The 17,887-nt window shown below is 34.4% G+C and overlaps 1 protein-coding gene across 10 annotated transcripts in view; it reads left to right on the top strand.

Annotated features, from left to right (window-relative positions):
- Positions 1-17,887, top strand: part of TRPS1 (transcriptional repressor GATA binding 1) — a 257,688-nt gene that overhangs the window by 71,979 nt on the left and 167,822 nt on the right. For all 10 annotated transcript variants that reach the window (XM_063817355.1, XM_009455823.5, XM_001137364.8 and 7 more), the window contains one exon: positions 9,991-10,594. In XM_063817355.1, the coding sequence (XP_063673425.1) occupies positions 9,991-10,594 (604 nt within the window). The remainder of the gene's footprint in view (positions 1-9,990; positions 10,595-17,887) is intronic.

The raw sequence follows: 17,887 nt of genomic DNA, 5'->3' as shown, positions 1-17,887 counted from the left end.
TTGATAAAAATATACAAATTCTGTACCAAACAATTAGAGAATGTACATGCTTTTAAAGCACATATAGAGCAGTTATAAAAATTGAGACATATTAAGCCAAAAAGAAATTAAATGTCAAAAAACAGTATCTCATAGAACATCTCCTTTGACTCAGTGCAATGAAATGAGACCTCAATGACAAAAAGCTAAGGATCGATAAAGTTATACAAGGCCAATCATAACCAAACAAAAAGAAAGAGATCCCTTTGTATCCCTTTATTAATCTCAGAAAAACATAGATTTTACGATAAAACACCTTATGAGGGATAGAAATGGTCGGAACATACTACTTTGGAAGGCAAATTTGGCAAAATTTGGCAATATCAGATGTTCATATTCCCAGTGACTACATAATTTTACTTTTCAGAAGAAAACCTTTTCATAGGTTTGCTAGGAAACATGTGCAAAAATGTTCATAATTGCATTTTTTAGAAAGAACAAAACAACCAAAACAAAGTCAGTCCAAAATAAAAACAGGAAAAAACTCTGATTGTCTTTCCAAAAAAGATTAATTTATTTGTAGAATTTTCAAGCAGTGGAATGTTTTACAGTAGTGAATTTAATAAATGACAAGTGACTACAACATAAATGAATCTTATAAGAATAATTTTGACTGAATAAAAACAGATGATAAAGACAAGTCACAGTGGGATAGTGTTTTATATAAATTCAAAAGATAAAACTATACAAATTTTCATGTTATATGTTTATGATATACATGTGAATATCATATGCATGCATACATATACATACATATGTGTACATGCGTGGATAAATACGTCTGAAATATACACATACGTAGATGTATGTATACATACATATGATATGTGCACATAGATATATGTATATATGTATGCATACATATAAGTATATATGTATATGATACTCATGTATATCATATACATATACTCTACTGTACCATAAATAGTACTTTCTTTATCATATGTAATCATATCTATATCTATCCATATAGAATCTCTTCCTCTCTACACACGCATAGATCTCGATTCAGTTATGTTAAATCACATTCTATGATTCTGTAATCGCTTCAGTTTTTAATTTGTTTGCGAACTTAGATATAAATGAATATGTGTGTGTTTATTTATTTGTATGTCACTAACATACAGTGTACAGCTTTAAAATAAAAAAAATGAGGCATCAATTCTCATCATTGCCCATGTCGAGTAAATATATGAATGAATGATCAATCTCACTATTAAATAACTTACTGTGAAAGAACTACTATAAACTCAGTAATATAATTATGATCTACTACAAATATTAAAATGTTCATTGTTGGCTAAAATGTGGAAAACTGCACACATATTTTGGTAGTGTATGCGATGACAAGACTGTGTATTAGGAGATTTACGAATGCATTTTAAAATTTTTAAACAGTGCTTGCAACTTCCAGACATAAAATGGGTAAAATCAGACTGAAAGAGTTGACATTGGTTGCAGTAGGTGGTCAAATTAATTTAGCTCCTGCTCAATCTCTATCTTACATCTAAATTTGTGTATGTTATGTGTCATATTTTTAAAAATAATACCTAATAAATCAGTTGCTTATAATACCTTGAAATAAACATGGTAGTTCAATTAGAAAATACCCACTATGAGACAAAAAGTTACCGAGGATATTATAGTTCACCAAACAAACAAACAAACAAAACCTCACAAAGCAATATTACCTTTATTTGTATACATGATTTATTAGAAATTTCAGAACTAATGCTTCTGAATACTATGCAAGAACAGTTATCAAGTCTTGGAATAAGATACATTTTAGCCACAGTTTCAATTCCATTGACATTTGTATAAATAATTTCCTATTCCTTATTTACTTTCTATTTTATTGAAAGACTTTCTATATGAACATTTTGTAGGGAATGTTTACCTTTTGAAAGGGAATTCTAAGTTTGATTTTTAAGATATGGTGTTAGTAGTGTTTTTTCTACCACTTGAAGATGTGAGCACCTCATCCCATCTCCCCAGAAGCCAGTTACTATTACTGAGCAAATCCTAATCAGATTATTTCAACTTAAAAATGCAAGATGAGTAAACAACATAATTATTTTCATCCAGAATTTCAATTTTTCTTGGATTATGTTCTGTAGACTATTTCTCCTCTTTTAACTAGTTTACAGTTCTCAAGGACTGACCTAATAATCCATCTGTAATTCTGTTTTTGTCTTTGTTCCTGCTACTCTCTTCTCGTTTTTCATTTTATCATTTTACAGTGGCAGTAATGCCACATGCCACTCGTTGTAGACATTTATAGCAACAATGCATATATTACAAAAATGACTAACTTTATTAGATTTCAGACCTACTTGAACTACATTTAAATTTAAGTATTTGAATCACCTCCCTTTTCCCCACTTCTGTGATAATTTATCTGTAGTTGTTTGATTCTGTAATAACCAAAAAAACCTCTGAAAGTCTAATCAATTAGTATTTATGATTTATTCATTTACTTTGATGCTTCATTTAGTCATTGAAGAATAAAAACTGTGGTTAAAATTATTCATTGATTGTCTTTAAGATTTAAAAAAATTACTGAAAGTAACATGCTATTATTTAGTAAAAAAGAGCTCTTCAAGTGATGACATAAATCTCAAGTTAACATTTAAAAGAAAAAAAACGGCATCCCTCAGAGCTGCACTTCACATACACTGTGAAGGGTTGGTTTATTATAAAAATAAAAATATTATCAGAGCATAGTAAAGGAGTAGCATCTTTTAGCTGATTTTTTTCTAGAAGCATTCCTCAAGGCTTTATGAATTATGAAAATAATTCATAATATTCTCTACTAATGAATGAAATACTACTATTGTGAATAAAGACTATTGTGCATTGAAACATGGAAGGATCAAAAAACAAATGCTTTTTTATGGCACATGAAAATTCTATAAAGTAGAATAAGAAATAACATTTTTTCACAGAGGTTCTAAGTCACTTGAATTAAATACAAATTTGATCTTTTTAGGCAATTTGATGTCGTTTGCCTAGAGAGAAAGCATGATTTAGTTTTTTAATCAAAATTTCTTTGACTTGCCTCCACATTGTCGAATATTGTATGGGACACAGTGAGATTTTATAAAAGTATGTCCCAAATATTTTATGCAGCATTCACTAAAATATTCATTTATTATCTGAAATTTAAATTTAACTGAGCATTCTGTGTTTTATGTGATGACCTTATGCTTATGCTAATGAGATCTATAAAATGACATCTTTTTTTCTCAGATAATATGAAGAAAGTGTTTGCTATCAGTGTGGCAGGAGGATATAGCATTTAGATTAATACAAAGCATATATTTGTAAAAAATTTGAAATTAGTTTGGCTTAATGTACCCAGAGGTTTTAGGAGTTTTTAACTAATGAAGGGTTTATTCATAGGATCACTCAAAATATGCCATCTGCAAAATATCTGTGTACATCTTAATATTTCTCTGCTGCTTTGTGACCCTACATATTAAATCCAGCATCCTGAACATCCAGAGCTGTGATTGTCCATTTCTTTGTTATTAAGCAGATACTTACTGTCAATCTGGATGTTTTGTGATGAGGGGAATCAATAGATGTGTGAGCTTTGGTCTCGACCTTAGGGTAATTACATATACTTGTAAAGTGAGGCATATATGATTTTAATCACATACCATCTGTGATTAAAAAAATTGAAGAGGAATACAAGGATTTAGAATAACGAAGAAGACACTAGATTTATTCTTGGATTGAATCATTTGGGAAGTCTTTATGGATGCGGGGGTGGTTAAGTTGGGTCTTGAGAAATAGAGGAAAAATTTCCTGAATGTCTTTGAAGTTTTCATGTTAATGCTGATGAAAAGAAAGTGCATTTAGTAGGTTGGAGGAGAGTCCAAATTAATGTACTTTCACAATGACTAAACTTTTATTCTTGAGAAAAGTTTTCTTTTACTGGGGTTTATTATAATCTAGTCTTATTATTTGGAAGTGTGACATTACATTGAAGATCTTGTCAGTTATTATTGAGAGACTGATACATGTCAGAAAATATGCTCAAATCTTTTAGGTGCTAATTCCTGAACAACCATTGCTTTAACTATCAAATAACGTACGTGAAACAGTAACCATAGACAAGAGCAAAAGTATTCTATTTTGCCTTCAATATTTTTATGTTAATTAACTCTTCTGTGCTTCCACTTCTTTATCTGCAAAATGGGGTGGAAATATATACTTTGTGTTATTGCTGCGGGCAATATATGTAAATGACCTGGCACTAAAGAATATCTAAAGACAATCTCCAAACAATGATAAAGAAAAAATGAACTGGGATTATTCCTGACAATTTTGTGCTTGTAGTTTATTTTATAAAGCTGTGAATGTTGACTCAGAAGTTGTATGTGACTTAAGAACTATAACAATGTTGCCATTCATAAAAAATTCATCTTGGACCTGAGTATGGTGGTGCATGCCTCTAATCCCAGCTACTCAGGAGGCTGACGTGGGAGGATCCCTTGAGCCCAGGAGTTCAAGGCCAGCCTGGGCGACATAGTGAGACCTCGTTTCTTAAAAAAAAAAAAATTTATTTGGGAATGTTCTAAAAGTGCTGAATATATACAGGTATATTAAGAGTACACTCCAAGCCAACACACTTGTCATGAGCTATTTATGACCATAGCTGCATGATTCTTGCTACTCAAGGTGTGGTCTGGGGACCTTGTAAGAAATACAGAGTATTATCAGGATCTGGGAAAATTTGAAATAAAAGAAGAAATACAGAATATTAGATTCTACCCTAGTCTTCCAGCATCAGAATATGAATTTGAATGAAATCCCCAGGTGATTTTTACACATTAGTTTGAGAAGCACTGGTCTAAATTTTAGTATAGGTTATTGAAAAGTTCATATTGCTCCAGGCTTTTGACAGTAATGTTGTCTTTTTAATATGTTTTCTGTCATTCAGTTAGAACTGATAATATAAGGAGAAAGGAGTTGTTCAAGTCTCAAGAGCACTTTGTAGCAAATTGCCTTTTCTGCTTCACCTAGTGGTGTTCAATAGCCTGAAAGATTGAGCAATTTAACAGTTTACTGCTTAAATGTCAAGCTTTACTCTTTTTTCATTAATGGTAGTAAGACCCAGAGTCTTAAGATTCTGAATAACAATAATAGTAAGATCATTACCTGTATTTTATTAAAGCCTTGGGAGTTAGGAGATGTCTTGTGAGTTTATTCATTAAGTTGCTTAGAGCCATGATGTAGCTAGTAATACAGTTTATGGGTACTGGTCCCTGCGTTGGTGTCATTTGAGGACTTTGTTAAAGTTAAACATTTAGATTCTCAGATTATGCCCAGGATATTCTGGTTCAGTGGGATAAGAAAGACTTGGAATCTCCATCGCTGAGAAAGAAACTCTTTGGGTTGCGATGCTGCCCAGCCTGTTTTGCAAACCATTGCTGTAGTCAGTTTCTTTTTTCTCTGTTAGAAGACCTTTTCCATCCCCTGTGTTTTCATTTGGCATATCGTCAGTAGTTAACATTTATATAAAATTAGAAAGGTAGGCAGTGGAAAGTAGAAAAATATAACATTGTTCTGGGAGTTTGAAGCCCTGTGTTCTTGACTTGATATAGATAAAATGGGCAAGGCACTCTTTCTCCATTTTACTATCTGTGAAATGGGCCGTATACTTCAGTGGAACGTGAGAACCTGTAGACATGAGTGCTTTGAACTTGCAAAAGAAGTGTGAATTGAGCTTGTTTTTACAACCTTGTTGTAATATCCTTCCTGTTAAAATGTGTTTTCCTTTTCGACATAAAACCTGGTTCTCACGGAAAACTTACCCCTGCACTTTCTGTTTCCTTTGTACTTTATTCCTATCCCCACTCTTCTCTGTGTTCCTACAGCTCTCCAGCACCTGTACCATGGGCGGTTTTGCCTAGGTCCGTTGGTTCACGAGGTCCTCTCCGGGATGATGAGAGCAGCTCCTGCTGAGACATGCCAGGAGTCAGGGAGTTTTCCTTTGGGACAGGAACTTCAAACTAGAAAACCTAGAAGACTCAGACACCTTGTCTCAGGGTGTCATACCCTGTGATGAACTCATGTTTTGGGCAGGGACCTAGGACCTTGTATATTTGGGAAGAAGTACTAGTTAAATAATAGGTGAAGATTATGTAACTTCAATATCTACTGATTCTGCAATCTAGAAATATTCTTAAGCGACCCCTGTTCCTTCATCTTTATTCAGAATCAATAGATATTGAAGTAACATAATCTTAATTACTTAGCTATATTCCTAGATATGCCATGTTCTAAACAACTTTAATGAATACATTCATAAAACATCCTTACCTCCCAAGGTTTTAATAAAACACAGGTAATGCCCTTACTGTCTTTGTTATTTAGAATTTGAAGATACTGGCTCTGACTGCTATTAATGAAAAAAGACTAAAGCTTGACAATTAAGCAGTAAAAGGCTAAACTGCTCATTCTTTCATGACATTAAACGCTACTAGATGAAGCAGAAAAGCATAGAATATATTCTACTGGGCCATGTCCTAAAGCAAAGGATCTTCTAGGACATAAGCTTGGTTTTAAAAATGTTTTTTTTTTTTGGTCATGGTTAAGGTACATGGGGGAATGGCAATGAATGATACCAAAACACCAGTTTGTAAGTTTAAACTCTTGCAGAAACAGTACAGAATGTGGATTCACAGAGAACAGAGGGGCTTTATTTAATTTTAGGATTTATACTGATTAACTCTCATTTATTTACTTATTATGCACAAGAACCATATCAAGAGACAACTTTATTTTCATTTTGCAGATGAGGAAACTGAGACAGGTTCAGTAAATTATTCGAAGTTACTTACATTGTAGAATACAGAGCCAAAGTTTGAAGCTTAAGCATTCTCCTTAAGAGTCTACACGCTTACATGTGGTTGGTCGTTTCACCAGTAAGAACTGAGAGTCTACCGTTTGAAAATAATTTTGCTTTGTGGTCCACAAGAATTTTGTATTTCTTCTCATATTTGTTGATCCCTTCTCCTTCTTGTCACCCTGGTATTTACAGTCTTGATATCTTGAAACAGAATCACTATGATTCTTTGGCATTTTATCACTGGAGTTGCCAGTTTTGGTAGAAGTGTCAGTGGTAATTTGTAGTTTTAATTTATAGGCATGGATTTCTTTAGAGAATTCAAGCAGAGGTCTCACCATGTCAAGGAACCACAAATATGCTAAAGTGGACAGTGAGTCCATTATAACCATCTTGGGGTGAAAATCAATCCTGGTTTGTTAAGTGCTTTCAGAAGTTGTTGTTGCTGTTTTAATTTCCATGACTCAATATATTGTGTAGAATATATTCAGTAGGGTAATTTTGGATTTATGTGTTTATCTCCCGTTAGATTAAACTAGAATGTGTGTGGTTTTTTGTTGTTGTTGTTGTTTTGTTTTGTTTTGTTTGAGATGGAGTCTCGCTCTGTCGCCCGGGTTGGAGCACAGTGTCGTGATCTCGGCTCACTGCAACCTCCGCCTCCCAGGTTCAAGTAATTCTCCTGCCTCAGCCTCCCGAGTAACTGGGATTACAGGCTCCCGCCACCACACCCACCTAATTTTTGTATTTTTATTAGAGATGGGGTTTCACCATGTTGGTCAGGCTGGTCTCGAACTTCTGACCTCAGGTGATCTGCCCGCCTCTGCTTCCCAAAGTGCTGAGATTACAGGCGTGAGCCACCAGGCCCTGCCTAGAATGTGTTTTTGATAAGAAGCTTTTGTAGATGAGCTCCACAGAGGTTCTAGGTCCTAGATTTTAGGTATTGTCTATTGTCTTTTGTATTCTTAGTCCTGTTTTTGAATTTTCTGGCCTTGACATTGGTGGCAAGATTATTCCTCTTGTTGATAATCATCTTCACATTAAAGGTTAGGCTGTTTCCACTTGAGGGAATTAATTTTACTCTTGTGCTTTTATGGTCAATTCATCCTCCCATTATTTGTCATTTGTTGTATATTTCTTTACTACTTAAACAATGAAAAAAATAGGGAAAAGATTGGAAACAATCTTCTGTAAAAAGTAAATATGGATATTTACTCAACAAAATGTAAGCTCTTGTGTGCTACATTAAGCACTCTCAACAAATACTTGAGATTTTGTTTCATGTTTTATACCTTTGAATTTTCCTTCCATAAAATAGGAACATTCTTTTGGAATTTCAGCCATCAGACATGTCTTATAAAGGAATGAAGTTATTGATAAACATTACAGCCCCAGAGTAATTAAAACATGCATTTGAGCACCTACTCCCCAGCTGATTGCCTTCCTTTACCTTTGACGAGATCCCCTGTCCCTACCATGACCTACAAAGCTCTAGATAACCCTTCAAGCTTGTCAATTGACATTCTTCCTCTCACTTATTCCTCTAAAACCACAATGTCCTCTTTTCAGTGTCTCAGACTAGCTAGAATGTGGCTTCCTTTCCCCTTCCTCATCCTCCAAGGATAGCTTCTTTTCACCCTTTGATTTCATATATCTCCCTCAGAAAGTCCTTCCTGATTACCTACGCAGCCCTTTATACCAATTACTATCCATTTCATTCTTAGCACCTGTCACTCTTTGTACTTAATAGACTTATAGTCATGTGAAACTTCCTGTCTAGTCATTCCTGACAAGACTCTAAGCAGCAGGTAGGCAAAGACTATATATCTTTTATTCACCAATGTGTACCCAGTGCCTGGCAAAGAAATATTTTGATGATTATCTAAAATTACATATATGAGTACATAACTTACAGTATCTTACAGCTTTAAGTAATAGCTCACAAAATTTATTTTGTTACTTTAATTTGGTAATTCATAGCAAGTTATATCAGGGAAGTAGATAGTGTTTCCCTGATATTTATTTAGACAGCCATACACAGTTTTTATAGTTAAACAAAATATGCCTTTTTCCACATCACTTGTGTATCTTTCGGGTATGCTTTTTACAGTGCAATACTTCTGTTCTTCTTTGTTAATCAAATATTTGTCCTAATGTAGCAGTTACTGTTCTCTCTTTAACAGCAGAAGATGGTAGGGAATTTGATAATAAAATCGTCTTGTTTTATGCCATTTAAAAAGAAAACCCACACACACCCTTTTAATGAATATATTTGTAAAGCCTCTATTATGGTGTTTGACACTCAACAGACACTCAATTTCTTGAATGTGTTTATGTTCTCATAGATGGATAGAATTTGTTTAGAGAAAAATCATGGGTTATAAATACATCTTATTTTCTAGACTTTACAGATCAGTGAGCAATATTTAATTCACTAAATGGATTTAAATTTGATGATAGAAAAGAACACTTTATTTCTTTTTTAAAATCATTTAATAATTTGATAATGATTTATTATTTTATATTTAAATTTAGTTCCTTTTAATATATGGAAAAGCTGTACAAAGCATTTCAGCATTAGAAATTGAAGTGTATCTACAGGGGGAAAAATCCTCAATTTAGTTTAAATAACAGAAAGTGAAAAGGGCATTTGAAATCAGGTGTGAAAACTTAAGAATAGTGACTTAAATGATATAATTCATGATTATCCATCAGGGTAAACTGCATCTATCAAGGCAAAATGAACAGAGTGGGGCATTTAACAGTAATTCAAACTAACCAGTTTTAATGCTAGTCACCTGGAATGTATGCGCACAAGCACGAGCAGCGTGCGTGCGTGCACGATGCGTGTGTGTCTGTGTGTGTGTGTCTGTGTTATACCTATTACTGCTAATATAACAAGGGCACTTTGAACTCTTTATATAGAACTGAAAATGCCTGTTAATTACATTCCAGTTTTGGGGTGTTAAGAATATTGCATTTCTTTCTACCTACTACATTGCATGAGTAGGTAGAAAATTCAGGTGCTTAAAGGCTATTAAAAATAAAACAACCCTTCAGAACGCTGTCTTTGCAGTAACTGTTTTCTTCTTCTCCAGGAGAGCACACAGCTGCTACAAATGCCGTCAGTGCAGTTTTACAGCTGCCGATACTCAGTCACTACTGGAGCACTTCAACACTGTTCACTGCCAGGAACAGGACATCACTACAGCCAACGGCGAAGAGGACGGTCATGCCATATCCACCATCAAAGAGGAGCCCAAAATTGACTTCAGGGTCTACAATCTGCTAACTCCAGACTCTAAAATGGGAGAGCCAGTTTCTGAGAGTGTGGTGAAGAGAGAGAAGCTGGAAGAGAAGGACGGGCTCAAAGAGAAAGTTTGGACCGAGAGTTCCAGTGATGACCTTCGCAATGTGACTTGGAGAGGGGCAGACATCCTGCGGGGGAGTCCGTCATACACCCAAGCAAGCCTGGGGCTGCTGACGCCTGTGTCTGGCACCCAAGAGCAGACAAAGACTCTAAGGGATAGTCCCAATGTGGAAGCCGCCCATCTGGCGCGACCTATTTATGGCTTGGCTGTGGAAACCAAGGGATTCCTGCAGGGGGCGCCAGCTGGCGGAGAGAAGTCTGGGGCCCTCCCCCAGCAGTATCCTGCATCGGGAGAAAACAAGTCCAAGGATGAATCCCAGTCCCTGTTACGGGTAGGATGGTTTCATTTTTAAATAATTCATTTGTTTTGAAGGGCAAAAGGAGGAACACACATTCTTTCTCTACAGGATTGTGTTGTGTGTGAAGTGAAACTTAATGATCTGTCTCAATCTGGGGATTTATATTCCTAAGGCCAAAGTGGCAGCAAGTAACTCATGTGTGTTTGTGTGTGCTGTGCACTTACTTGATACAGTGTTAGGCAGTCACTTGTTTGTCTTTGCTCTTAGCTCAGATTGAATGTTGGTTAATCATTCCTGGTGACTATACAAAACAACAAGGCCATATTTGGAGAAGGGAGGTTTAGAATCCCAGAAGGATGTACATCTGCTACACTGAAATAACTAAATGACTTTTAAATTTTAGGCTGCTATGACAGTATATGGTTAATAAGGAAGTCAGAAGAGATTTAAATCACTAAGAATGTAATGTCCTTGATGAGATGTTCATACAAAAATACGGAGTTTTTAAAACCCACGATATAATTATGTATAAATGACAATGCTTGTTGTTGTCGAGTTGCCAACAAGAGGGGGAAAAAATGAGAAAAGCCTAAGTGTGAATAGTGTGAAAAGCGGCCAAAGAAGAGTGCCATGCATTTGATATAAACAGGATCTTTTAGGGGGAAAGACCTAGTTCCATGTGGAAAAAGAAAACAAAACCTCTGAGTAAGGTAAGATCCTCGATTGCTCTCTTCATACTATGTAGACTCAGCATTGTGAAAAAGTATTTTAGATTTTGAAAATTCATGAGCTCCCAATAAGTGATAGTTGCTCGATGCCTAAGACACCACCTCTTGGACATTTTACCTTAAGTCTGTGAAAGTTTTGAGCTTTTCTGGATGATTTTGAAGCTTTGTTCGTGCATAGAAGGTAGGATCAGAAACCAGCTAACCTTTACAAAAGATCCAGTTGGGAAATAGAGTTCCATTAGCCAGGTGCTTTGACCTGCGGGTCATAGACCAGTGAGTTCTCTCTGGATGTATACTGGGGAGAAAAATTGCTCTTCCCAATGTCTGCTTGGCTGCTCTGCTCTCATTTCCTGCAGATTCTCTGAAGCCTATCTGTGCTTCTCAGTATTCTCTAGCGGAGTTGAAAAACGCCCCTTAGAGGTGCACAGTTAATTATAGAAGCTGTTAGCTTTCCCATCTGTAGTCATGCCCTGCAGCTAAGAGAAGGACTTGAATACAGAAGAGGAGATGCCCCCTGTACAGAGAGAAACAAAGAATCCTTCCTGCAGGGAAGAAGCAAGTTTATTAGGAGTAACTTCGGGAAAAAAAGAGAAACAGTTTCTGTGCCCTTCAAGAGGGGGTTCAATTTAGGAAACTCCCCTCCAATGAATATACACGGAGCTGCATTTTTATCATTGTCAATATTTGTTGTTTTCCCAGCGTGTCATTACTCTTCCGGCCTCAAGTGACTCATGGCTTCTGGTTATAAGGCGGGAATGAAATGTCCTATGTTTTATTAAATTCATACTGCATTTTGAGAGGATGGTATATTTGGGGGCCTTATATCTATATCACTGGAACCCCTTTCCTTCCTTTTTCTACTTAAAATTGGTTTCATCCATGACATCTTCATTTGACGCCATATTGTTTGACTGTTTCTGGAATATTACCTTTTCTGCCATTGTTTATATACTCTAAGACTTTGAAATGACAATTTATTAAGCAATGGTATAAAAAACCTGAGCGTAGTGGTTGCATTTTTTGAGCAAGATGGAGATGATAATACTTTTCTAAAAAGTTGTTTTTCTCAATTCCTCCACTTCCTTAAATCCCTGATTTCAAGTTTCTATTGCATCATTTTAACCGCCTTTTCAGTTCCTCCACATTAGCTGCTGAAGTAGGAAACCTTCAACAAGAGATTCCTTAGCTATGTTCTACAATAATAGCCAAATTCCAACCCTATGATTTATTATCTTCAAAGGCTGTAATCTACTAAATTTCAGAGATCTGATAAAATTACATTAATATATACAAATACATGCATATGCATATATAAAAGGAAGAATATTGAATCATTCTGTGGTTGCAATAAAATTTAAATCTTTTAAGATTCACATTTTATATTTGAATAGTGCTTTTGGAAATCACCAATTTTATTGGATATTTGGAATAGGAAGGGTAGCCAATTTAATTTATTGGGCAACATTTAGGTTATTAGCTGTATATGAAATTTTCAATGTGTACATATCTTAGATGATGAGCTTTTTAAGACACCTAACAGAATTAAGAAACAGCCCATTCTCATTGTGAATTTGACACCAATTCTACTTTGGTGGTATTAGTTGGTATTCTGAAATTATCATACCGAATTACCTACCTCTAATTCATTACCCTACCAGTGGTAGAAAAAAAAAAAAAAGCAGAATTTTGAGGTCATGTTTACTAAAGGCCAAAAAAAAAGTACTATAAGTTTATAGTTTCAGAGGCATAGTTATTAGTGAAGATGTCCTGTAATAATTTAAAATACACCATAGAAATATACAGATATAATTTACATGTTTTGAACCCAAATTACAGTAGTGTATAAATATATGCCTACAGAATGCATGTTTATATTTGAAACAATAAAATAGAACTTGAAAGTAACTACAATTATTCAGAAATTGTGAGCAATTTAAGAAATGTAAACTATCAGATTTTAAAAGTGCCTTTTTAATTAAATAGTTTTTTCAATATAGCATTAATAGAGCAAGTATATTAATACATTTATATATACAGTTTCTAATACTAAAGTAAAACTTAATCATTTAAAAATACTATACAGAGTGATATCAAGAATTAAGTATGGAAAACTTGCCCAACAGAAAATGTTGATTTAATATAGTTCAATACTATGCTGGTAAATAATGGAAACATTTTGAAATAAAAGGCTGAATGTAGTTAGGATTGTGTTACAAAGCACATAATTAAAATGTTGCTTTCAGCATATTAGTCTTTCTGATAACTTTTTTTTTTAAACTGGTTTTAGCAATGAAAGTTTGCTGTACTTCTCAAAGTGAGGAAGGAAATATAAGAATCACAAGAAGAGCTAAAATTTCGAAATGTTCTCTTCATTAACATTAGTGGTTTTCTCCTTTTTTTGGCTTATGTCAGGGTCAGTGTTTGGCTTTTAGTTTTGTGTTCAATATGATATCATTTATGTATATTTTTATTTAGTAAATGTCTATATTTTTCCCTTGTTATTAGTATGGAATTGATCTTGATATAAAAATTTTCAGTTGCATATGCCTCTGTGTTGACTTCTGTGCTTTGAGTATGACAAAAGCCACATTGCCATAAACTTGATCTTATAAATTGCTCTAGGAAAACTAGGCTTTTTTTTTTGCATATTAATCACACAATATTTCTACAAAATTTTTGAGTATTTTCTTGTGTTAGTAGGAAGAAGTATTAAGGGCTTTAGAATCTTTGCTAGAAATAGTCTAAGCTTATATGACAACTTTATTATCTTAACATTTCTAGAATAGATCTTATAGAACATGAATCACCTCCTGAAAATGGTCACCAACATTTACTAATAATATTTTGAAAACCCAGTGTTTTTATTTAAAGTTTAGGTCTGTGAAGAGGTTAACATGTTTAAAATTACCTGTACCAACAGTATAAGTAAATTATTTTATATATTCCAATAGATGTTTCTTAATCATTTTAAACTAAGTAGTATAGTATAGTCAGAATTCATGTAAAGTTGTATACTTTTCTGACAAGTTTTTTTATGATGTACATCTACACAAAGGTATTTATTTTTTAGATAAATTTATGCAGATGCAACTGTATTAATTTTATTGTTTCCTGAATAAGAAATTCTGGATTTTATTTTTGTAATGGAATTTTTAGATTGGATATTCCATTGCAGAAAACTTGGCTTTTTATCTGATAACTACATGAATAAGGATCCAAAAATCGATCATTAAATTTCACAAAAAAATTAACCAACATTGTATAGTTTTTCATTTGTTAATAAAATACGGAAGTACAGTTAAGCTTATTGGGTGAGTCTTTAGGGGGAGCTCATGGAAAATCAACATTCAGGTAAACTCCTCCATGTTATTTGTCAAAACAGAATGTTATAGATAACTTGTAGCTCAGGTTCTTCCGTAGGTTCAAATGCTGTAGTTATTAGAGCACTTTTTTCTTGCACCTAGAGGAAAGATAAATCTCCTTGAGATTGATCTTGGTTTCCAGTTTAAATTTCTTTAGAAAAGTCTGTCAGTTGTAACATCTACATTTTGTGCTGCTTGGCTTCAGCGGAGATGCTCAACCATGGGCCTGGGGAGTTGAGTTCCAAGTTCTGGAAGTTGAGTTCCAAGTTGAGCCACTGACTTTCAAAGGAAGGGCCTCCCAGGATCTCCGTTCATCTGTCGCTTGGAGAGGATCATGCTGCCTGCCACCCTCACAGGAGTGTTGTGCAGCTTAGTTAATTAACGTTTGTCAGGCCATTTGAGATCCTCAGATGCAGAGCGCTAGATAAGTGGAAATAGTCTGATTATTTGTTCATTTTGTAAGTGTGATACCAGGACAGTACAATGAGAATGTTATTTCCCCTTTTCTTTAGCAGCGTTAAATTTATAGTTTAAAGATTGTTGATACCGGACAGACTATTGAGATGCAAAAATGTTCTTTTGGGGACAGTCCATTGGCAGCCAAACAGACGTTTAAACAAGTGACAATGTTGAATGCCTTTACAACCACTGACAGAAGACTGCAGGAGCTTTTTTTTAACTAAAGATGGTCTGAAGTGAAAAGTGATATTCATTGTTTTGCTTCATATTTAATTAAAATGAAAGCAAAATTCCAGTTATCAAAGAGGTAGCACTGACTTAATGTTTATGTACATAACTGTTTTCTCACCCGACTTGGACTTTTTACATGTGCATAAGTAAAATACCAAAGAGATCAGACTATATCAGGAAAAATGGGAAGTATATACCTCTCTAAACACTGGTTATGAAGCCTTGACTTTAGGCCCTGTTGGTAGTTTCTCTTTAGGTAGCAGTTGATATTTTCTTTGCCTGAGAGTAAAATAAATGATTAAAAACTATTGACTATATGCAGAGATGAAAAATCCTTGTACATGTCTCTGCTTCTGTGCCATATAGATGTATTTCTGTTGACATCTATTTGAAAAATATATGATTTAAACTCAAATATGTTTTAGTTTAGATTTTAAAAATACAATCCATATATCAAATTCATTATGTGTAATAGTGAACATGACAATTCTGTTTTACCGTGTAAAAGTGAAGTAGCTTTTTCTTATTTATTGATTATTCATCTTTTACATTTATATACCATTTTTGACAGTAGAAAGTTGTCAAATTCGTTCCATATTCCATAGGTATAGAAGTTTGGTTTTATTAGTTTGATTAATGAGATTTTCAAGCAATCTAATTTCTTTTCTATAAGTCTGCTTCATTAACCCACACATTTTTTAAAGCACTTTTTTTTAATGCACACACAATAATTGTACATATTGTGGGGAACATAGTGCTGTTGTGATACATATAATGTGTGGTGGAAGGATTAGGGTAATTTGTATATCCATCACCTCAACATTTGTAATTTCTTTGTATTAGGGACATTCACTATTCCAGCTATTTGAAACTACATACTACTGTTAAGTACAGGCATCCTACAGTGCTACAGAACACTGAAACTTACTCCTCCCGTCTAGCTATAACTTCATATCCTTCAACAAATCTCTGCCTATTCTCCCTTTCCCCCTACCCTTCCTATCCTCTAATATCTTCTCTTCTGTTTTTGGTTTCTACAAGATAAATTTTTTTTTTTTTTTAGCTTCCACATATAAGTGAGAACATGCAGTGTTTAACTTTCTATTCCAGGCTTATTTCACTTAAAATAACGTTCGCCTGTTCTATTCACGTTGCTGCAAATGACAGAATTTTATTCTTTTTTTATGACTGAACATATTCCATTGTGTGTATTTACCTCATTTTGTTTATTCATTTATCTGTCGTTGGACACCTAGGCTGATTCCGTATCTTGATTATTGTCAATAGTGCTGCAGTGAACATGGGGGTACAGGTGTCTCTTTAATATACTAATTTCCTTTCCCTTGGAAAAATACTCAGGAGAGGGATTGCTGGATCATGTATATAGCTCTGTTTGCGGTTTTTTTGAGGAGCCTCCATACTGTTCTCCATAGTGGCTGCCCTAGTTTACACTCCCACCCACATTAATAGCACTTGAAAAACGACAACAACAATGTTTTTGTAACCTAGGCTGTTTGTGAGGTCTGGCATAGTTCTGCTGGCCCAGGTTTCTAAAGCAGGTGAAGCAGATGTATCTTAGTGAATTGGACTGTAGGTTTGCAGCTACTGTGAAATGTTATCCTTTAGTGCAGTATCTGTTCATTATTTCCTATATAACTATCTTTTGCTTGGCTTCTCTTTTCCATGGACTGCATGAGTCAGGACATAACAGGGCCCCCAAAAGAACCCATTGTTGAGCATTCTTAGATGTTGGAAGTGAAGAGTATACAGAAGGTGGCCCAAGTTTTAGGAGCACAGGGCCAGAATGATTCAAAAATGAGGTATGTAGTGTTGATGTGAATCTGGTAATTTTCCGGCAGAGCCCAGTCTGATGGGTCCATTTTACAGGCACATTAATACCTAAAATGCCACAACGAAGTTTTATTTTGCATTTTTGGGGATTTTGTTATTTTCACCAAAAAGGTAAATATTGTCTCCATTGTCTCTCATATATATATATATATATATATATATTTTTTTTCTCTCCCTTCCCTTAGATACTGTTCAAAACTTTCCTTAAGTGTTTGTAAGCAAAGGCATTGATTAGTAGACTGCTCTGCTTGTTAACTCAAGGAAGCTTGGCAAGCTAGGTACTGCTGTATCTAGTTGTGTTATCAGTTTAAGGAAAGGCAAATTGTTTCATTGATGTTTGAAGACCCTTTTTCCTTTTGGAGAAGCAATACTACTTATAGACTTTTATTATGAACTATAATTTACAAATACAGGGAAGTCTGGAACACAGCTTTATATCAGTGGTTAGGAGTGACGCAAAGGGATCTTAGTTTTGTTTTTTCTGATGACAGCACACTTGTGATAAATTGAGCGTTTGGCATCATTGTTCATCTCAGAATGATTAAATGCCTCCTCACTTGTAATTTTATATGTTAACTTGCCTCTTTTTAAAAAGGCAGTTTCTTAATTTTGAAGAATTACTTTGGACATATTAATTAGGAAAAGGATAAACCATTTTCTACCATGGAAATTTATATATGTGTAACATCATGAAT

The sequence above is a fragment of the Pan troglodytes genome, chromosome 7 (assembly GCF_028858775.2).
Source record: "Pan troglodytes isolate AG18354 chromosome 7, NHGRI_mPanTro3-v2.0_pri, whole genome shotgun sequence".
Lineage (NCBI taxonomy): Eukaryota > Metazoa > Chordata > Mammalia > Primates > Hominidae > Pan > Pan troglodytes.
Note: the sequence above shows the minus strand (reverse complement) of the source record. Positions and strands in the feature narration are given on the sequence as shown.